A 22,075-nucleotide genomic window follows, 5' to 3' on the forward strand; every position below is an offset into this window, starting at 1 on the left:
GAGGCAGAGGCAGGCGGATCTCTGTGAGTTCGAGACCAGCCTGGTCTACAGAGCTAGTTCCAGGACAGGCTCCAAAGCCACAGAGAAACCCTATCTCGAAAAAAACAAAAACAAAAACAAAAAAACATGAATGAAAAGGAAATCTGGAAGTTGGAGATAAATATGTTCAAGATACATTACATGAAATTCTCAAAGAATAAAAATAAATTTTTTTTAAAAATGGATAGATTTACCAAAGAATGATGAATGACACTAATTACAAGACAAATACAAATTAAAGCTACAGTGAGACACATCAAACAGGAATGACCTGCTGTGAGAGGACAGGGAAGAAACAATGCTCACACACTGTCAGGAGGAATGCTGTAGCAATCCTGCATGGAAACTCCTTAATCATATGATTCAGCCATCACACCTCGGTACTTATTAAAAATGAGAAAGTAAAAGAAACATCTTCACTCTCATGTTTAATATCAGTCACAATAATCAATATAATTAACTAGTGTCCAGTAACAGATAAAATGGATAAAGAAAATAAGATAAATATGTGTGATGAAATACAATTCATCCATGAAAAATGTGAATATGCATTAATTTTATTCAGTCATAAAAAGGAAATCCCATCATTTGTATAGCAACATGCATGAGACTGGAAGACATTATATTCAGTGAAATAAGTCATCCAGAAGAATAAACACTACTTGATCTCACTCATATCTAGGTTTTTTGAAGTTTTCTTCAAGCCAGTAAGATGGATCAACATGTAAACAGACATGGTGTCAAGCCTGACAGCCCGACTTCAATCCCTGGAACCCCATACATACTGGAAGGAGAAAACTGACTCTTTCCTGCAAGTTGTCCTTTAGCCTCTACACACAAGCTATGTCGCTGCACACACAATACACATACATATGTGCTAAGTTCTGGCATGTAAAAGAGTAAATAAATAATTCAATACAAAATTTACTTGATAAAAGCTGAGAGTGGAATAGTGTTTACCAAAGGCTGGGGCCAGCAGAAATAAGAAGGAAAGTTTACACTGAGTAATTAAATCAGAAAGAGAATTTGTGTCCCACTGTGGAGGAACTGTACATAACAACATTGTATACTTCAAACAAGGAAGGAGGAAGGAAGATGTGGGTGCAGTAACCTAGTAGGTAAAAGCACTTGTTGCCAAGCCTGACAACCTGAGTTCAATCTCTGGATCACATGGTGCAAGGAGAGAAATGACTGACTTCCTACTGTTATCCTCTGACCTCCACACAAATGCCACCCATGCATACAAAAATAAATTGGGGGAATGGTGCCAGAGCAAAGGACTGATGATGCTTTCATCACAAAAAAAGATAGATATTTTAGTAGGTGTGCCAAATTCAAACATCATAAAATTAACACATGTATCAAACAAAACATCATAGTATATACCCCACAGACATATAATTTCTATATGTGTAAGGATTTGCTCTGTCCCTTTAAGGGACAAGCCACGCCTACTCCCTCCCCCATCCGCTGAGGCAAGTTGATCTTCAGCTTCCAACCTGAGTCTCTTCCCTTTTCCATCTCCCTCTTGAAGAGGCAGCTTCTGTCTCTTCCCCCTTCTCCCTCTCTGTTCTTTTCCTCTTCTCTCCTTTCCCCTTCATAACCCACTAAATAAATATCCAACCTTACTCTGCATGGCGTGCCTCTCCATGTCTCTGTTTCTCGCCCACCTGCCCAGGACCAGCCACTTTAGGGGACCTGCAGCATGGTCCCATGGTGTGCCCATCTGTCTGTTTCTCCTCACGGGACTGGCTGTCCCATAAGGTCTCTCACCTACACACGGCTTCCTGCCTGGAACTCATGGCCCGCTGCAGCCACTGGAGGAACTGCACCATCCCTGCCTAGGACTGGCTGCTCAGAACCTGATACCTGCCTCCACTTCGGAGACCTGCAGCATGGTCTCATGGTCCGCTGCTGTGCTATTATGAACATAGATTTTTTGCACAGGTACCATTCCCATACTCCCTCCTCTGGTTATCTGTTCTCTCCCCAAACAGATACAGTTCTGATGGCACTGCTAATGAACTGCCCTGCATACCTCACACTCTCCCAAGTATGCATCTAGTCTACCAGAGTAACAAAAGACATAATCAACCAGGATAGGAAGTCTCTGCAAGAGTCTTCATGTGAACTTCAGTCCTTTCTTGAGCACCTAACTGTGGTGGTAAAAAAGTTAAGGGCGTGGAGCAGCTATACTGTTTATTAGGTTGAGTTTCCAGAGAAACATACCAAACAGGGAGGATGTATGTGTATAAATGTTATTCGGGAAGGGAATTTCTTTTAAAGATTTGACTTACATGACCAAAAGCTTAGCAGATCCAAAATCTGCAGGATTGATAGCAGAATGAGATCCAGAAAATTTAAGGGCAGTCACAGTTCAGAGAATTCTTTCTTGCTCAGATCAGTCTTTGTTCTATCCAACCATTCCACAAGCTGGATGGTGCCCAAACATTATGGAAGTTAATGTGCTTTGCTCAAAATCTAAACTTACAGGTTACTCTCATACAAGAGACATCTTCACAGAAACATCTAGAATAATAATGAATCAAAATATTTGGGCGGCATAGACCAGCTGAGTTAGCACATAAAACTATCACAACTTTATTTGCTGTCAACTGTACACAAACCATACTAAGGAGTTTTGTATTTGTTAGGTACATATGTCTACACAGGGAACAATTCAGGTGTCACTACTCAAGACACCATTCACCTCTTATTTTTTGTTTTGTTTTCTTGGAAACAGTCTTTCATTAGCCCAGTACTGGCCAACTGGCCCCAGCAATCTACCTCTCTTCAGTTCCCCAAATAGACGATTACAAACATAGTACCACACTTGGCTCTCTTTCATGTGTTCTGGGGATCACACTCAAGTGCTTCTGCTTACAACACAAGTTTTCACAACTGGGCCCCTTCCTCAGCCCTCTGGGTTGTTTGTTGTTGCTGTTATTTTTAATTGAGTATTGTTTTCACTGTATATTAGATATATTCCGTAATAGTGATTATCAAAAGGACAAAATCTTTGGCATCAAGAAATTTATAACATGGAGAGTCAGACATGAACATATTCATTCAAAGATATTTTTTTTCTTTCTTTATATCACTTAGAACTCTTTTATCATCAAAATTTTCTATGTGACCCAGAACTTTACTTTCTGCATACACTTCCCTGCCTTTATAGTAGCTGGTATCAATTGCCATTCTGGCACAAAGTATAATGTGGAAAGACCTAGGATATGTAGGCAGTATACTTTGTCTGCCTGGCAACTCTCCCGTATTCTGCAAACTGCCTGTCTACAGCTTCTTTGGGGGAACTCTTTTTCAAATTCTAGCTATACATTTTAGATCAGCTTCAATCATGTCCCTGGACGTAAGTCCAACCCTTGGCCACTAAAAACAGTACAAGCACTGCCTCAAGTCAAGTCAAGCTAGACTCCTCCAAGGTTTGCTCCATTAGAACTAAGGGGGAAAAAACAGATTGTTGAACAGAAAAATTAAGAGTAGGCCGGGTGGTGGTGGCACACGCCTTTAATCCCAGCACTCAGGAGGCAGAGGCAGGCAGATCTCTGTGAGCTCAAGACCAGCCTGGTCTACAGAGTGAGTTCCAGGAAAGCCAACAAGGCTACACTTTGTTTACACCAAAAGAAACCCTGTCTCAGAAAAAAAGAAAGGAAGAAAGGAAAGGAAGGAAGGATGGAAAAAAAAGTTAGGAGTATATCTGGCAGAAGCTGGTAACTTGCCTCTAGTTATGGGGATGAAACAACATCATGGACAGACAACCACGGCTAAGAGAATCCTCACAGGGTCCCTCTTCCAAACCTAATGCGGGGGGGGGGGGGGGGCACCATTCTGTAGTTCACTTTCAGAAACCAGGAAGCTCTTTTAACTAAACTACTCATGACCAAATTTCTAGGACTTAGTAAGCATTCTGACTAACACACAAATGAACGTAGGGTGTGGGGATACAAACAAATATAAAAATAAAACCAAGAAGAAAAAAGGGCAAGTACAATTTAGAAGAAAGATAAAACAGACCAGTTTGTCTCAGCAAAGAGATAATGAACTAGGCATGGTGCAAGCCTGTAATCCCAGCATTTGGGAAATGAAGTCAGAAGGATCACAGGTTCAGGGCCAAGCAATCCTATTCTGTGAAATACTGTCTCCAAAAGAGGTAAAGAAGGGATGGAGGGGAAATGTTGAGGAAAAATACAAGCAGGGACCACTGACACGATGTGAGGAGAACACAGAGGGCTTTCATGTGGCCTGTGAGCTAATAAAACCGGATGTATGAACACACATACATGCACTCTCTTAGAAGACAATCCACAGCTTTGTGCTAGATCCTAAAAAAGGTCTCTATCAAGTGAGGAAGGAGCCTTAGGAACAGAGCTATCTCCAAATAAAGGAAGTTTTTTGCTCCAGGGGAGCTGGCTAAAGTATTTGTGTTCTAGTATCAACAGGTTCTTAGAGAAAGACCCCAGTAGTTATCTCCTGTGGGGTGGGGGTTGCCAAAGTAACAAGATCAGTCCTCCCAACTGAGTCAGTTTCTTCTTCTGGGTTGATACAAATGTAATTTAAAGCCTGTCTTGCTCCACTCCCAAACTTTCTTCAACTTATTCATCTTCGGCTCAAATTTCTTGAAGTCTTGCTGTTTTTTTACTCTGTAATTACTTGGTCCAGATCACGCTAATTTGGGTCTTTGGACACTATGAAACTACAGTAAAATGTGATATAAATATGAATTTCCTAAAAGGGGTTCACAGTTTCCATGAAGTTTCAAGTCTTCTGGTTTTCTGAGTACACAACCAAATAAAAATCTAAGAATTATTATTCTTTCCTGCTTTTTAAAATAAAAAATTAAGTAAGATTTGACAAGCAGATGAACGACTACAGTAGGAAGCCAAAATAGAAAACAGCACCTCCAGGATGTTATTTAGAAAGGAAGGCACAGTTTTGTCTAAATGTGGTTTGCTTAATCTCACTTAGGTTGGTTTATAAACCAAAATTGGTCAAACTAATAACTTTCCCCACATCAGTGTTTAGTTTGTCTTCTTCCTATCACAGAATTTGTGGGTTTGTATCATCTGTTAATCTCAGAATTTATAGATGTGTTTAATGGGAAATAGGAAAAGGTACATTTATTCTTCCTGAAATTGAAAATGGTTGGTCTATTTAAAATATAAATTTGTTTTTGTTTTTTTAAGACAGGGTTTCTCTATGTAAATGCCCTGGCTGTCCTGGAACTCAGTCTGGCCTTGAATTCACAGAGATCGGCCTGCCTCTGTCTCCTGACCTCTGGGATTAAAGGCGTGCACCACCACTGTCCAGTCATCAATTCAGAGATTGAGTTAAGAGTCATAGATGAATGTTGCTTGCTTCTGCTTGGAAAACAGTACTACCTATAAGAATACTGTTATTCCTTTTGTTACTTATTGTATGTATGTGTCACAGTACACATTGTGGAGATCACGGGACAACTTGTAGAAATTGGTTTTTTACTCCTACAGTGTGGATCCTGAGAATGGAACCCCAGTTGTTAGGTCTGGTCCAAGTGCCTTTAGTCACTAAGCCATCTTGTCTACCCGACAGAACACACCCTTTAAAGAAGAAGGTAATTTACCCTTGAAAGAAGTTGTAATTGAATATAGAGACTCCACAATTTGAACATGATAGGAAGCATGGTCACATGCAGGCAGATGCTGGATAAATAGCTGAGAGTCCCTGCAGGCAACAGGAAATCGACTGAACAGTCCCACTGAGGGAAGCTTGAGCAAGAGAGACCTCAAAGCCCATCCCCACAGTGACACATTTCCTCCAGCAAGGCCACACCTCCTTATAGAGTCACTCCTTTTGGAGGCCATTTTCTTTCAAACCACCACACATCCCAATTCTCGTTCTCTGCTCACTTTTTTCTTAGATCTTCCCCACCAGGCGAGTGGGGTCAGTGGAGGCTCTCAGCTTCCCAAAGCTTAGAGAGATGTGCCTTGGCACCTGCCTGGTCTTCTACTTAATAAAGCTTTATTGCTTGGAATAGGTCCAAAGTCAAGAGTCTTCATTTGGGGAGAGGGCTACTACAGTACTACTCTCTAGCACTCCTGGAGCAGATCTCTGCCTCTCTGATGAGTTTCTTAAGACCCAAACCTGGCATAGATAAAGTGATTTTCTGTAGTTCTTGTTGTAATCTTATGGAGTTTAAGTTCTAATTGTCATACTTAGGAAGAAACCTGTTTGTAAACTGCAACTGTCTCTTGAGCACAAGTGTAAATGCTGTTTAATTTTCTTTCTTATAAATTTAAGACAGAATGATGTTTGAATTTGAGTTCGGACAAACGTAGGTTTTGACTATCATACTGCTTTGATGTATGACCTCGGACAAGCCATTTAATCTCAGAGCCTCAAGTTTTTCATTTGTTGCTAGGTTTAAATGGGATCTGGTGTGTGTACAAAATTACTTTTGAGTCTGGTACAGGAGGAGCAAAAGTGGCATAATGTTAGTTGTATTTACTACTTATCAACGTACATACATTGTGGTGTCAGAAATCACAATGACCAAGCACAGATGAGTGTAAAGTTCCCACTGTAGTGCAGGAGAATTATCTGTATTCTGTCAATCATGTATTTTAATAAAATGCTGATTGGCCAGGCAGAAAGTATAGGCAGGTCAACCAGACAGGAAGTAGAGGCGGGGCAATGAGAACAGAAGAATGCTAGAAAGAGGAAGCCCATTCCTCTCACTACTGCGCAGACCACCAAAGAAGCAGGATGTAATCTACCCAGCTGAGAAAGGTACCAAGCCATGTGGCTAACATAGATAAGAACAATGGGTTAATATAAGCTACAAGAGCTAATAAGTAGCCTGAGCTAATGGGCCAATCAGTTTTATAACAACTTATGGAGATCTCTGTGTGATTTTCTTTGAGACTTGCCGGCTGTGGGGTAACCAGGCAGGACAGAAACCCCAACAAGCCAGCCTTCATGTTACACCACTGCACTGTTTTTCTATCATTTTAAGGGACTGGGGGGTGGGGAGTAAAACACTACCGAATTACTCAGAATGTTTTAGGAAGTAGGAGGTAAAACCTGAGTGTCAGAGTGAGCTTCACATTACACTCCTAATTATGATTGATAGATTCGGTTGTATGATGTGCTTTTTGTAGAGAAACTGAGGTAAAAATCACTCAAAAAAGGAGATGATTGGCTGGCAGAGTCCAAGTTAGCTGATGCTGCGCATAATCTTCTGTGGCTTGCTGGGGAGCTATACTGTTGTCCCCTTGCTTAGAATGTATTAAATTATAACTGTACTTAGCTCTTTAAAAGGTAGAAATAATTAATTTGAGACAGTCATGAATGGTTTAGCTTGTCACTTGTATCTTTAGAAAGTAAAACTAAAAGAGCTGGAAACTAAAACTGGCATTAAATTTATTTTGGGGCTTTATTTTGTTCTGTTTTTCGAGACAGGGTTTCTCTGTGTAACAGCCCTAGCTGTCCTAGAACTAGCTCTATAGACCAGGCTGGCCTCAAACTCTCAGAGATCCGGTGCTTCTGCCTCCCGAGTGCTGGGATTAAAGACTTGTGCCAACACTGTCCAGTTACTTTTATTTATTAAAAAAATAACATATATTTGTTTGTGTATGAGTCTGGGGAGCATACCCATGTGCCATGGCACATACTGAGGGTAGAAGACAATTTGCAGGAATTAGTTCTCTCCTTCTGTTAATGCTGAAATTTGCCAGAAAAAAAAAAGTTCCACCATTTTGGCCAAATTAAAGCAAGCATTAAAGTGTTGAATACTGACCAAGATAGAATTTGGTCAGGATCCTCACCTGGAAACTTGCCTGGTAAGTGGTCTCCAAACATAGGTTGGTGGGGCTTATATGGACAAAACTCATAGGTCACTGTACTTTCCCATGAGGATTTGTTGCTATTTTCCAAGAGCTACCAACTCCCAGCAACCCAAGAAGTTACCTGGTCCTTGAGCAGATGGGGCTTATAGGTTAACTTAGGGTCTGAAACTTCAACCATGTGGGTCCTGGGAAGCAAACTCAGATCATGAGATTTGGTGGAAGTGCCCTTACCATCTCCCCAATCATAATATTAACTTTAAATAACTAAAAAGATAAAATACTGAGAATAAGAATCAAAGTATATGAAACCGAAGATATGTGTAATACTCCTTTAATGATGCCTGCCTATATGAAAGTAAAAGTATTCCCAGGCAGTGATGGAGTGCGCCTTTAATACCGGCGATCCCAGCACTCTGGAGGCAGAGGCTGAGGCAGGCAGATATCTGTGAGTTTGAAGCCAACCTGGTCTACAGAGTGAAATCCAGAACAGTCAGGACTGTTTGAGAGAAACCTTGTCTCGAAAAACAAAACAAGGAAGAGCAGTGCCATCTCTAGGCAGACACAAGCCAGGAAATAAGTGAGCAAACCTCACTCTTCCATGGTTTCTGCCTTAAGAACCTGCCTTGGCTTCCTCTGGTGATGAGCTGTAACTTATAGGCCAAATAAATCCTTTCCCTCCCAAGTTACTTTTGATCATGGTGTTTTATCATAGAATAAAAAACTAACTACAGCAATATGTGTATGGAGAGAAACAGAAACACATATTTAGAACTTTAATCATGGGGCAATTAAGAAGATACTATACAGTATGCTCAGCATCAGAATGGAGCAATGAAAAGATGAAGACTCCACTTGAAGTACTTGATCTTTGACAGAACCTGGCTGCAGCCCAGGCCAACCTCAAATTCCAGATCATCCTATTAATAGTTAGCCAATCCCATCAACAAAAAGAAAGCAGAAGATAAAAATAAACAGAGCCTTAGGTACCCATGAAACCATAATAAATGATCTAGCATTCATTCAATTGTCAAAGTCCCAAAAAGAGAAGGGGGGGGTAAGAGAGAAAAAGTGAAGAGAGCACAGGACTGAAAAAGAAAAAAAATTGTAGAATGTCAGAAACTTATCAAACTTGCAGTGGGGAGAGTATAGAGCAAACTACAAAGAGGATAAATGCACAAAGATCCACTCTAAAAATCATCACAGCCAAATTAAAAAACAAGAAAAATATGAAAGCAGTTACAAGAGAAACAGGGCTCACTTGAAAAAGAAAGTTTAAAAAAAAAAAAAGGCTTCTCATCAAAAACCATAAAAGCCAGAAGGTATGAGTGTTTCTGAAGAGTTGGCAAAAAAGAACTGCCCAGAATTGTGTGGTTATCAAAGCTTCAAGAATAACGAGAAACCTAAATATCCTCAGATGACAGAAAACTAAGAACTTGCCCTAAGTGAGTAATTAGGGCTACAGGTTCTCTAGGCAAAGCAGAAATGATGAAAAGAGCCCGGGCGGTGGTGGCGCACGCCTTTAATCCCAGCACTCGGGAGGCAGAGTCAGGCGGATCTCTGGGAGTTCGAGGCCAGCCTGGTCTAGAAGAGCTAGTTCCAGGACAGGCACCAAAGCTACAGAGAAACCCTGTCTCAAAAAAACCAAAATAAATAAATAAATAAATAAAAAATAGAAATAAAAAGAAATGATGAAAAGAAACCTGGACTGTAAAGGGAGAAGATAGGATTCTGGATTCACCTCTCTATTCTAGACTGCATTTGGCAGCTGCAATGAAAACAACAGTGTGAGGGTGTCTCTTGTGCTTGGGACAGGTCAGTTAGAAATGGTAGAATAAGAAAGTCCAGGGAGGGGCTGGAGAGATGGCTCAGTGGTTAAGAGCATTGCCTGCTCTGCTCTTCCAAAGGTCCTGAGTTCAATTCCCAGCAACCACATGGTGGATCACAACCATCTGTAAAGAGGTCTGGCGCCCTCTTCTGGCCTTCAGGCATACAGACAGACTATTGTATACATAATAAATAATTTAAAAAAAAAAAGAAAAAAAAGAAAAGAAAGTCCAGGGAGGATGAACTCATGGTTTACTCAAACTGGCACTATGACACTAGCGGAACAACAAGCCATGCCAGTATACACAATGCTTGGAGCAAGCACTAAAAACTACACAAAGGAGCTGGGAGGTGGTGGCACACACCTTTAATTCCAGGACTCGGGAGACAGAGACAGGTGGATCTCTATGAGTTCGAGGCCAGCCTAACCTACAAGAACTAGTTCCAGGACAGCCAGGGCTGTTACACAGAGAAACCCTGTCTCAAAGACAACAACAACAACAACAAAACAAACAAACAAAAAAAAAACACCTACACAAATGTCAGGAACTCTAAAAATTGCCACAAAAAAGCTAGTGTCTTCTTACACTAGTCTGTTTCTTCTTAAACAGAAAACAAAATGTAAAATGGAAGACTTAAGGTTTAGTAATCAATAATTACTTAAATTCAACATTCTGTGGCCCCTAAAAGACAAAGATTGGCAGAACAGACTGAAGAGGAAGAATTTAAAAGGCCTCCCTATATGTTTCTATAAGAGCAGATTAAGTAGATCGCAAAGAAAGCTGCCAGAAACTGATTATGAATATTTATAAAGGCATCAAATGTACAGGAAAGCATAACAATCTGGAAAAGTGTATGTGCCAAAGTTGCCACAGGAAATGATGCTGAGAATATATGGACCCAAGTAGAAAGACTTGAGAAGACAGACTCACTTACCAACCTTTAGCAAGCAGGTATAAAGTCAGCAAGACTACAAAAGGCTCAACATCATCAAACTAAAGGGTCTCATCAAAATTATAGACTAACAACATAATACACTATTTCAATATCTATAGAATATATTCCAAAATCCTATCCTGGACACTTAACAACTCTCAATACTTTTTTTAAAAAAAAATTAAATCAGATTGTTACTCAAGTACTAAGGAACCAAACCACAAACCAACAATACAAAAGTTAAAAAAAAATCCAAATCTCTAAACAAGATACTTCCCCAAGCATCCCAAGAACATAAAAGCACATCTTGAGAATTTTTAAATGCACTGAATTCAACAGTATGAAGACAAAATACAGCACATTTACTGGAGAAAGTTAAAGCAGTGCTGGACTTACAGCAACAAATGCTCATATTAGGAAACGGGGAAGTTTCAAACCAGTTAGCTAAGCTTCCACTTCAAAAAGCTGGGGTGGGATAGGAATATACCAATGAAAAAGAATCAGAGCTATTGCTTGGGCGTGGTGGCGCACACCTTTAACTGGATTTCTGTCAATTAGAGGCCAGTCTGCTGATCTATAAAGCGAGTTCAAGCTGTTAAACAGAGAAACCCTGTCTCAAAAAAGTAAAAAATAAAAAATAAAGGGGAGGGGGGCCAACAACAACCATAGCTAGCTAGGCATGGTGAGAAATATCTTAATTTTCCTAGAAAGACTGGGAGTTCAGGGTCATCTTACTGCACAATTCAAAGCTAAGTTGGGCCTCAAGAAACCCTGCCTCAAAAATAAAACAAAACAATGAAGAGAAATCATGAGATTTATCACAGGAAAACAAAGAAAATCAATGAAACAAGTACTGTGTGTGCTACTTGAAAAGATGGATAAAACTGACAAACCCTTGCAACACTAACAAAGAAAACTGAGGAGAAAGAAATACAACATGGCAAATGAAATACAAAGTATCAGTGAAGGCACTGTACATAGGGAAATGGCAATAACACTGCCAGGACTAACTTCAATGAAACCAACCAATTCCTTAAAGGGAAGACCCCCAAAATGAAACTGATAATTTTTAATATCCCAATAACTATTATAAGAAACCTTTTTTTAACTATGAAAAGAAAAGTAACTAATCCAACAAGGGCTCACATTTCTTGAATTTCCCCTTCACACTGATTGAATCAGGTTGTGAAGTCAAGCTCCACCAGTGGGGTGAGTTGCAGTCACCACTTAAAATCAGGATAAAAAGATAGAAATTATCTTTGCAAGTGCACTTGCTAGCTCTAATGGGTTCTGGTGCACTCTTTTTACAAAGACTTATGCATCCTCTCACTAAGCACAAAAGAGGAATACTTCCCCATTCATTCATTGATATCCTGACTAATGAGCAACAGGTCAAGCACAAAAAAGGCAAGCCAACATCTTTTAAATACAAATGTAAAAGAAAATTTAATAGATTTCAGCAATACATAGGATCATTGACCAATAAGACCATTCATGTGACCATGACCAAAAATATTATCAGCTAGGAAGGATGTTGAGTGTTCAAAAAGTAATCAATATATTATATATTAATAAGCTAAACAGCAGATAAATGCAAGATAGCTCAGTGGATAAGTTTTTGTCACAAGAGACTACCTGAATTTGATCCCTAGAACAATGGTAGGAGAAATCCAGTTGACTTCCATATGCACAGTTCACGCTCAACAAACATTAATTTTAATTTATTTTACTCACAATCTTATCGACTTCCAATTTTAGTTCTAACTTGCAGAAAATGTCAAAATCATCACTCTCTTAACATCAAGACAAAACCAAAACAATTCATGATTTCTAGCACCCATTAGACAACCAAGGTTTCATGTCAAACTACTGCCCCAACATTTGGAAGGGTAAATCCAGAGTTGCAGAAGACTAAACAGAAACTACTAGAGTTACAAACTGGCTGGAACACCTAATAGAATCATGATGGACACACTACAGGGACTACTGTCTGTGAGAGACCTGGACTTTGGTGGGGATTATTTGCAAGTCCACCACCAGGTTCCTTCAGCAAAGGTTCAACAAAAACATGTCTACGGCTGCTAAGAGGAAAAAAGGTAACCCAGTGCTCTAAGTCCAGCCAGTCCTGCTAATAACGACCAACGGTCTAAGGAAAGAAAAAAAAAAAAAAAAACTTCAGCAGAGTTTATCCAGCCTGGAGAAACTGATCACTACACTCCAAAGCCCTCAGAAGAGGCTCTGGTCTTCCCTGAGGGAAAGGGCAAAACTGAGAGACATGGGAAAGACACAGCCCAATAGCACACAGTGTAAAACTGAGACTCAATCACAGGATTACAGAATACTAGGACACCTTCCCCACTGTGGGACCTTCAGTGGACCACAGAGGAAGAATTTCAAGAACCAAGTACCTAAGGAGGGGAGCTGTAAGAAGAGGCTTGGCACAGTGCACATACTTGTGACCCTAGCACTTGGAAGAGGGAAGTAGGAGGAATTTAACAATGTCAGTCTTGTAAGTCTCAGGCCAGTGTAGGCTACACTGGGGGGGGGGGGGGGGGAATACCCTGCCCCCAAAAAACAAAGAAACTGAGCCAAACCCACAGATACTTGAATTTCAAGTGTCTAGTATGTACAACCAGAACAAACATTAAACACAGACCAATTTCTGGCCAAATTAGTCTAACACCTCACACTATAGGCCTATTTAATTCAGTTACTATTACTTGATACATATCTGATACATCTCAATCAAAAATTGCAAGGCATGCTGAAAAGTAACAAAACACAGTAACAAAATCAAGTAACACAATCAAACTTGGATACAGTACAGATGCTAGATTTACCAGACAGGGAACTTAAGATATTATTATTATGGAAAAATGGAAAATACACAAAGACAAATGAGTAATATAAACAAATTTTTAAAAATCTTACCAAAGAATCAAAATGCAAACAAGAAGTTAAAAAAACTGTAACATAAATAGAAGATGACTGATGGTAAGAACAGCAGACTGAACATGGCTGAGTAGAAGCTGCTTGAAGATATGCCAATACAAGTTTTCCAAACTGAAAACAGGATAAGAACCAAAACAGCTACACATATGTGTATCATATTCAAGCTACAAAAACCAAAAATGAAAGGAAATCTTGAAAGACAGCAGAAAAAAAATTTATAGAGGAACAAAGACAAGAATCACACTTCTCTCCCAGAAACCATGCTTTAAAAAAGAGAGAAAAATTTGAAAGAAAAACAATAACAAAAATCCAGATTTCTGTATGTAGAGCAATTATATGTCAACATGAAGCATACTTTAAATTTCACCCTAATTATGTGTGTGTGTGTGTGTGTGTGTGTGTGTGTGTGTACAGGTACCCATGGAGGCCAGAGTTGCCATATCACCTGGAACTGCAGTTACAAATGATAGTGAGCCACCTAATATCCTGGGAACTGAACTCAGACCCTCTGCAAGAACAATATGCATTTTTATCTATTCAACCATCCTCCAGCTAGAACCTTTCCTTGAGCCAATAAACTTGGCATTTTCAGCCTGAGGGAGTAAGAGGAGCATAAATGGGTATTACCACTCAAATTGTTGCACAGCCTCACCGACATTACCTACCAGGATCCCAGCTAGTTTATTTGTAGGAATTGGCAAGTTAATTCTAATACTGACACAGAAGTTAAAGGAACCAGAAAATATGCAACTCTCAGAAAAAACACAAAGGAAGAAGGCTAACACTTCACAATTTAAAATGCTATAAAACAAGAGCACTCAAGATTATCCCTACTGGTGTAAGGGAGTGTATAAATTACCAGGAAGGTACTAAATGTCCTGAAACAAGGCATTGTGTCTATGGTCAACTGAACTTTCTAGAAGGAGTGCTCAGCCACCTGATGAAGCAGATGTCTTTAAACATACTGCACTGCAAGGACTAGACAGTCACTTTTAAAAGAAAACTGAAGGCCAAACATGGTGGTGCACACCTTTAACCCCAGTTCTCAGGAGGCAGAGGCAGGCAGATTTCTTAGCATGGTCTAAAAAATGAGTTCCAGGACAGCCAGAGGGCTACACAGAGAAACCCTGTTGGGGGCGGAGGTGAGGGGGGTGCTTATTTTACACTTTACTTAAAAAGTAACTGAAAACAATTAAAAATCTAAACTATAAAACTGTCAGGAGAAGGCACACAGTAAATCTTCATGACCTCAGACTTGGTGATGGATTCTTGGATACAACAAAAGCACCAGCAATAACAGTTTTCCTGGAGTGCCAGCCTGCCAGGAAATCCAGATTCTGAACATGCAAGCCTGTATGCTTGTGCAACCAAGTGCTTAAAATACACCTCTACCTTGTGTATGTGTGTACTTACGAAGACACACATGCACCACACATGGACCCTAGTGATTCTGTTTCTTCAAGTATACCTAAAATTGTTCTGCCAAAGCTCCTAGGCTTGGAACAAACCATGATTCGTATAAAGAACTGATAAACTGGAGTTCATCAAAATGAAACACTGGCTCTGGGAAAGACCCAACCAAAAGGATAAAAAGAAAGCTACACAATGAAATAAAATATTTGCAAGGCATCTATTATTGACAGATGACTAATATTCCAGATTATTAAGAACTCTCAAATTCCCATTTAAATGGGAGGTGGTGAGGGGGCTGGGGCAACAGCTCAGTCAGTAAAGGAAGGAGAAATGATGCAACACAGGAAAAGCAGAGTTACAGACCTTCACTAAACAGGGGAAATACAAGCAAATCTAAATTCTACGGAAGATGGCTCAGCAGGTAAAAATGCTGACTATCAGAGTACCTAATGACAGAAGTTGGACTCCTCTGAACACATGTAAAAAGCTGGATGCAACCACAGTGTTACTCATACTCCTGTTCATTCTCCAACAGAAAAGAGGAATGAGCTACATCATCAACAGGATACAACAGTGGGATTTCCAAGATCAGGAACTGAAGACAGCACAACTTCTACCATGCTCTCACTCCTTGACTACTCATTTTGGGAAAGTCTACTTGCTATATTCAAACAGCTGTGAGGAGGCTTAACTAGCAAAATTGTGATGAAGATACCATCTCAGCTTGGCTTGTCAAGAAGATCACAGCCTCAAGAGACCTGAAGCTTCCACTGATGTACTGACCCACAAAAATAGAGAAAGGATGTGTTCTCTGTTTTAAGCTGATAAACTCAGTAGTTAATTAAGCAGTAACAGACACCCTTACTATGTGCCTCAACATCCCTGTAACTATTCCTTAACACAATAAGGAGTTTTCCCCTCAGGGTTGAAGAGGTGACTGAATTATGAGCTCTTGCAGAGGACCCAAGGTTTGGTTCCCAGTCCACACATATGACTCACAATCATTCCTTTCCAGTTCCAGGAAATCTGCCACCTTTTCTTCTGACTCTGCAGGCATCAGGCATGCACACGGTGCAGATCCATGCAGGAAAAACGCTCACACATAAAATAAATGAAATTTCCTTAGATTTGGGGTGTAGCTCAGTGGTAGTGTTTGCATAGCGTGCACAAAGGTTCACCAAGAGCATTACAAAATGAGTAAATTTCCCCCAATTATCACACAGCTGGCAAATGCTAAAATCATATGAAAATAAAAGCCAGCATTACTGACTACTGTGCAATATGCTCCCTATTTCTATACCATGGCTTTTTTGTGCGGTGTTTGGGGATTTTTTTGCTGTGAAATATACGGCAAAGTGATCTAATAAGAGCAGAGTAAAGTATAAGTGATTCAGCGAAAAAAAAAGGAAATGCAAAATATTTGAGACCATTGCCATGGAGAGTTAAGAGCCTGCCAAAGAACTCTTCTTAAGACTTTCAAACAGTGCTAAAGCACAGAAGAGATCAGGAGCCATCAACTTCCAGTGCAGGAACTTAAGACTATCATAACCAAAAGAACATAGGATTGTTTGTGAGCATAAATATAAAATACAGTCTTCACTATGAAACAGTGATTATGACTGGATTGAATAGAAAATATCTTTCCAAAGGCCTCCAGGTTCTATAAAGAACTACACATACAAAAATTTCAGAAATCTCTCTCTGTATATATGTTAATATATACACATATTCTAAAGACAGGGTCTCACTATGTAGCTCTGGCTGGTATGGAGCTTGCTGTATAGACCATCAACTCAAAGATCCGCATACCTCTGCCTGACGAATTAAAGGCGTGTGCCTTCACATTCAGCCTCAGCAAACACACATATTCTATATCAGAGTATCACACTAAAACTCAAGAGTCCATAGAAGACAATGATAGTGCTACTTCCTGCCTTGACCTCAAACACTGGAAGTTTCTCCATAGAATTTTCCCATTTCTTTTATTCAATCAAAAATGCTATAAAGTTATAACTTACAGAACTAGACCATACCTAAGAGTAACCTAACTACTAACCAACTTGAACCTGAGTGATGTTATTACAAGGGCTAGGAGAGTAGTTCAACAGCAGAGTACTGACCTATTAAGCCTAAGACCTAGAATAAAGTTCCCAGCAACAAAAAAAAAAAAAGGAAGGAGAGAGACGTTCAAACCAAAATATTATGTTTAAATTTATTTTAAACTGGAAATTTTAAAAAATGTACTTAAAAATCAGAATTTCCCAAATGCGTGAGATTTCAATTTCATACATGAACTTTTAAAATGACTTCATTTGAATAATAAACCAGCATACACAGTCTGAAAAGTAAACCAGGTAGGGAAAAAAATAAAAACCAAACCAGGAACACATTTTTTTTCTTTTGATTTTTCGAGACAGGGTTTCACTGTAGTTTTGGAGCCTGTCCTGGAACTAGCTCTTGTAGACCAGGCTGGCCTTGAACTCACAGAGATCCTCTGCCTCTGATGTAATCAAGGGGAAACACTTAAGGCACAAGCATGACTGGAAGTAGGGTTATTTATGAAATAATGCTTGGTGTTCCAGGGTATCAAGTTTCAGTAAGCAGGTCAGTCACAAAGATGCCAGGGACATCTTTCCTCACACGTGCAGCCATGTCTTACACCTGAGCACCTGCTAGAAACAAGTCAAAGTGAATACCACCAGAAAGCAGAGCACAAGACACGACTAAAGGGAAGTTTTCTGCCTAGTGCACATCGGCAGGGAGAAAAACAGCCCCCAAAGACAGAAGAACTAAGAACACCACAGAGGATCTTCTGAAGGTCATAAGCCATTTCACAGTTTTTCTCTACTTAAATCAGGACAGAATCCATGTTTTCTGAACATATAAAACAGAACAGCCAATTCATAACACTATGGCTTTAATTAGAACGCCACTTTTATTCTCTCTTACCCTCATCTGTTCAGTGGAGCTGCTGCTAAGCTCATCCCCAGACTCAGAATCCTGATGTGTTCTTTCGGAGCCTTCTCCAGCTGAGTCACAAGACTGCTCCTGAGAGAAGTTAGTCTTCTCAACGTCCAAGAACTCTGGCCCGGGAAAGTGACCAAATAAGCGTGTCCTATTCTGGGTGGGAACTTTGGGAGAATGTGAGTCACTGTTAAATTTTCCATTATTATGGGTCAGGTCCAGGCTCAGGTTGAGAGTTTGGCCTGAATTATAATTGGATCCAAAATTCTGATTGGCATCCCGAAGAAGACCTGTTCCTTGAACAGATGATGATGGCTTTCCAAAACTTGAGAGCTCGGGCATTTTGTTCACATTCTCTGTCGATCTCTGGAGATGCATACTCTGTATCGTCTTCACAGAATTATTGGGCAGTCCAGCTGCCTGCTTCACAGGTGGCATCAGGGCTTTGCGGGTGACCTCCTTGACATACTGTGCGGGCACATAGAAAGCTTTGGAATTCTCATCTGGTCTGACCTGCCACCAGTCGTCATTGGTCTTCTTCACTAAGATGTACCGCTCCCCTTGCCGAATGACAATCTTCCTGTCCTTTGCTTCATACTCATAATCATATTCCACTTCAATATACACTTGTCCTGCAGCAATCTTCCCACTTCTGTCAGCCATTTTTACTCAGTAAAACTCACTCTCAAGACAGACGGTATGCCACATTATGCCTTGTGCTTTGCTGTGTTAATATAACACTTTAAATGGAGAAAGAGAAGAAAAAAAAATCAACGTAATCTAGATTTGATATTCACAAACATATACACCATTTAAACTTCAAGTTCTATAAAGCAAACATGTCTAGTAACACATGTATCATCCTACATTTAAGATATTTTCATTCTAACTCTTCACGTTATTTATGATCCAAGAGGGAATAGTAAACACTGCTATACTGGTATAAATTGTGTCCCACAGATGGTACAGTCAAGTCCTCACCTCAAGACTTAAAAAGCTGATCTTATCTGGAAATAAAGGTCTTTGCAGGTGTAAAGTTAAGACAAGTCATTGTGGTGGTTTGAATGAAAACGGTCCCTCTATAGGCAACAGGGAGTGGCATCATCTGAAAGGATTAGGATGTGCGGCCTTTTGGATTATGTGTGGCCTTAATGGAGGAATTGTGTCACTGGGGGTTAGCTGACTTTTCAGATGCTCAAGCCCAGCCCAACAACTCACTCTTCCTGCTGCCTGCCCATCCAGGTGTAGAACTCTCGGTCACTTTTCCAGCACCATGTCTACCTGTGTGCCACCATGCTTCCCTCCATGATGATAATGATAAGCCCCTGAATTGTTAGCCAGTCCCAATAAAACGCTTTCCTTTATAAGAGTTGCTGTGACCATAGTGTCTCTTCACAGCAATAAAAACTCTAAGATAGTCATATTTGATTGGAGTGACCCTAAAGTCCCCATATCTGTATCTCTTCATTATATTACTGTATGGTGTGTATGTGTGTCTTCTATATGTATGTTTGTATGTGTTTGAGCACACGTAGATGCAGGTCCATGTGCAGGCTCAAGGTATTTCCCTCTATTACTCTCTCCAGGGTACCTTGCTAAATAAAGCCAGAGGTTTGGCTAGTGTGGCTGACCAGCTAGCTCTAAGGATTCTGTCTACACCTCCCATGAGACAAGATTATGGCCAAGCTGCCATACCCATCCAGCACTGCCTATGAGCTAAGGATCTGAACTTCAGTCCTCAGGTTGTATAGCAAGCACTTTACCAGATAAGCCCAATCCTCTAGCTGTGCCCCCACCCATGTCTTTAAAAAGGAAGAAGACATCCAGAAACAGAGAAGGGAGGGTAGGGAAGAGGTAAGTCAGTTGGTAGTGTGATTGAAGAACATGCATGAAGGCCTGGATTCCACCCAGTACTTGCGGCTCTTCTCAGCACTTCTCATCCTGCCCCTAATCCTAAACTTTTCCAATCCAGGGACTAGGCTTCATTTTCTTTCCTCCAGCCTCTCATTCCTATATAAATCTGCCATTTTGGCCACTGGATCTCTTGGTTCTTTTCTCTTGGTCTGCTTGTCTTCTCTACTCTTCCTCTCTCACTCTCTTGCCCCTCTCTCTCCTCTCATGGCCCAGTTCAGTTTGGACCCTTCCAGATGTCTCTAGCCAAACTCTCTCCCTCATATCCACAATAAAATCCTTCTCCTCAAAATACCTAGGAGCAGTCATGTCCTCATATTCATTCACATCCTACTACACAGCAACTTAATGGTCAGCCAGGACTTATGAAAGGAGAGAGAGAGAGAGAGAGAGAGAGAGAGAGAGAGAGAGAGAGAGAGAGAGAGAGAGAGAGAGAGAGAAGCAAAGAAAGCCAAGAGGGAAACAAAAACAGAAGCGTCAAACAGAAGACAAAAGCAGAAACGGGCAGAACATCAAGGATTCCCACAGAGGACAAACACACTGCCAACACTAACACTTGATACTTTTGGATAAAGGTTCTCATCGGGTAGCCCAGGTTGGCCTCATCAAGATCTACCTGTCTCCGTCTCCCCACTGCAGAGATTAGCATCACTGTTAAAAACCACCCGTTTACAGTATCACTGACCCAAAATTGAAAATGTGTGAAACGTTTTGCACACTGACATGGCACAGGTGGGAAATTTCATGCTTGTTCCCAAGTGATGGGTCACAGTTTTAACACAGATGCAGGTGTTACTGTACACTGTGTGTGGAAACAGTCATCAGTCATTCTCCTAAGGACTATCATCTCTAAGATAAAGCCAGTAAGCTGAGGTGGTAAGTAAATTTATTATCAACAAAATTTCAGCAACTGCAATTATTGAGTTAGTAAATACAGTAACACTGTTTCAAAAAGATTAAACTTACCTTAGAAGGCTGTAAACATCTGGTGTTTCATTTAAACCTATAAGATTAAATAAAAAAATTTTATTATCTCTAACCAAAATTCCTTAAAGGAGGCTAAGCACGTAATGTTGTGTACAATTCTGAAGCTAATTTTCACGATAGCAATAAGGAATACAAGGGGCTCTATGACTTCTCAGCACCCACTCCAACAAAGCCACAAAGGACACTGAGGTCACTGTGGCCACAGTCTTTGCTTGCTGCCATCACTGCCTCAACATCCCTTGCCTTTATTCTGACAAACAGCAAATTTTAATTTTTTTTTATTTATGATAAGCAAATTTGGTAAAACTGCTAAGCTAATTGTTTCTCCAAGTTCATGGTATTCAGTGGGCATGGAGAATAAATGTATTTAAAGATAACATATTTTTTCACCATAGATTACTTAGCTCTTTACAAAAATGGAAACAGACATCATAATGCTTCTTTTCTACCAAGCGTTCTAAACCAAATGATCAAACCTACCAATCAACAGTGGATACCTAAATAAGACACACTGAAGTGCAGACTGTCACCTGTACTGTGTTCTTATCAAAAGTACTTTTCACCTCATGAAATTGTTACACACAAATCCAGAAGGCAAGACATTACACAACAGAACTAAACTCTTCAAAGAGTCAATGTCATGAAAACTACAAAAGGGGGAAATATTCCTCAATATTAGACATTTTTATAAGCAAAATTGTTTGGTTAGAAGTCCTGAAATTTACCACATTCAAAACCTACTTCCTATCTCTCCACACCCTCTCCTGTCACATCTGCACATAACAGGAAAGAGAACTTCCAACCTTTGAACTGTTCATCTCTGATTTCATGCAGAAGTCACCCTGTGCTTCCACAGTTTTTCACAACTTTGCAGAAGTGCATCATGAGGGCAGCAGAGATGACTCAATAATTAGGAACACCTGCTGCTCTTCCTGAGTTCAGATCCTAGCACCCATACTGGTGGCCACAGATAGATGGTACTCCAACTCCAAGGGTTACAATGACCTCTTCTGGCTTCTTCCATGGCCACACACACAGATGTTAACACGCACTGACACAGATACTGATAAAGATACAGACATACACACATACACACACAATAATCATTTAAAAGAAACAGCTGAGCAATGGTAGCACACGCCTTTAACACCAATACCTGGGAGGCAGAGGCAGGCAGATCTCTATGAGCATGGTCTACAGAGTGAGTT

General features: G+C 40.2%; 1 protein-coding gene across 4 annotated transcripts in view; it reads right to left on the reverse strand.

Annotated features, from left to right (window-relative positions):
- The window catches only part of Arhgap12 (Rho GTPase activating protein 12), a 96,133-nt gene that overhangs the window by 60,803 nt on the left and 13,255 nt on the right, over nucleotides 1–22,075 (reverse strand). For 3 of the 4 annotated variants that reach the window (XM_013349000.2, XM_005354810.2, XM_013348999.2), the window contains exons 2-3: nucleotides 20,847–20,883; nucleotides 17,955–18,709 (exon numbers count right to left, since the gene is read on the reverse strand). In XM_013349000.2, coding sequence (XP_013204454.1) covers nucleotides 17,955–18,632 — 678 coding nt within the window. In that variant the 5' untranslated portion in view covers nucleotides 18,633–18,709; nucleotides 20,847–20,883. Of the gene's footprint in view, nucleotides 1–17,954; nucleotides 18,710–20,846; nucleotides 20,884–22,075 lie in introns of those variants that run through there. The other variant, XM_026782990.1, reaches the window with a different exon arrangement.

This window comes from Microtus ochrogaster, chromosome 16 (genome assembly GCF_000317375.1).
Source record: "Microtus ochrogaster isolate Prairie Vole_2 chromosome 16, MicOch1.0, whole genome shotgun sequence".
In the NCBI taxonomy this organism is placed as follows: domain Eukaryota; kingdom Metazoa; phylum Chordata; class Mammalia; order Rodentia; family Cricetidae; genus Microtus; species Microtus ochrogaster.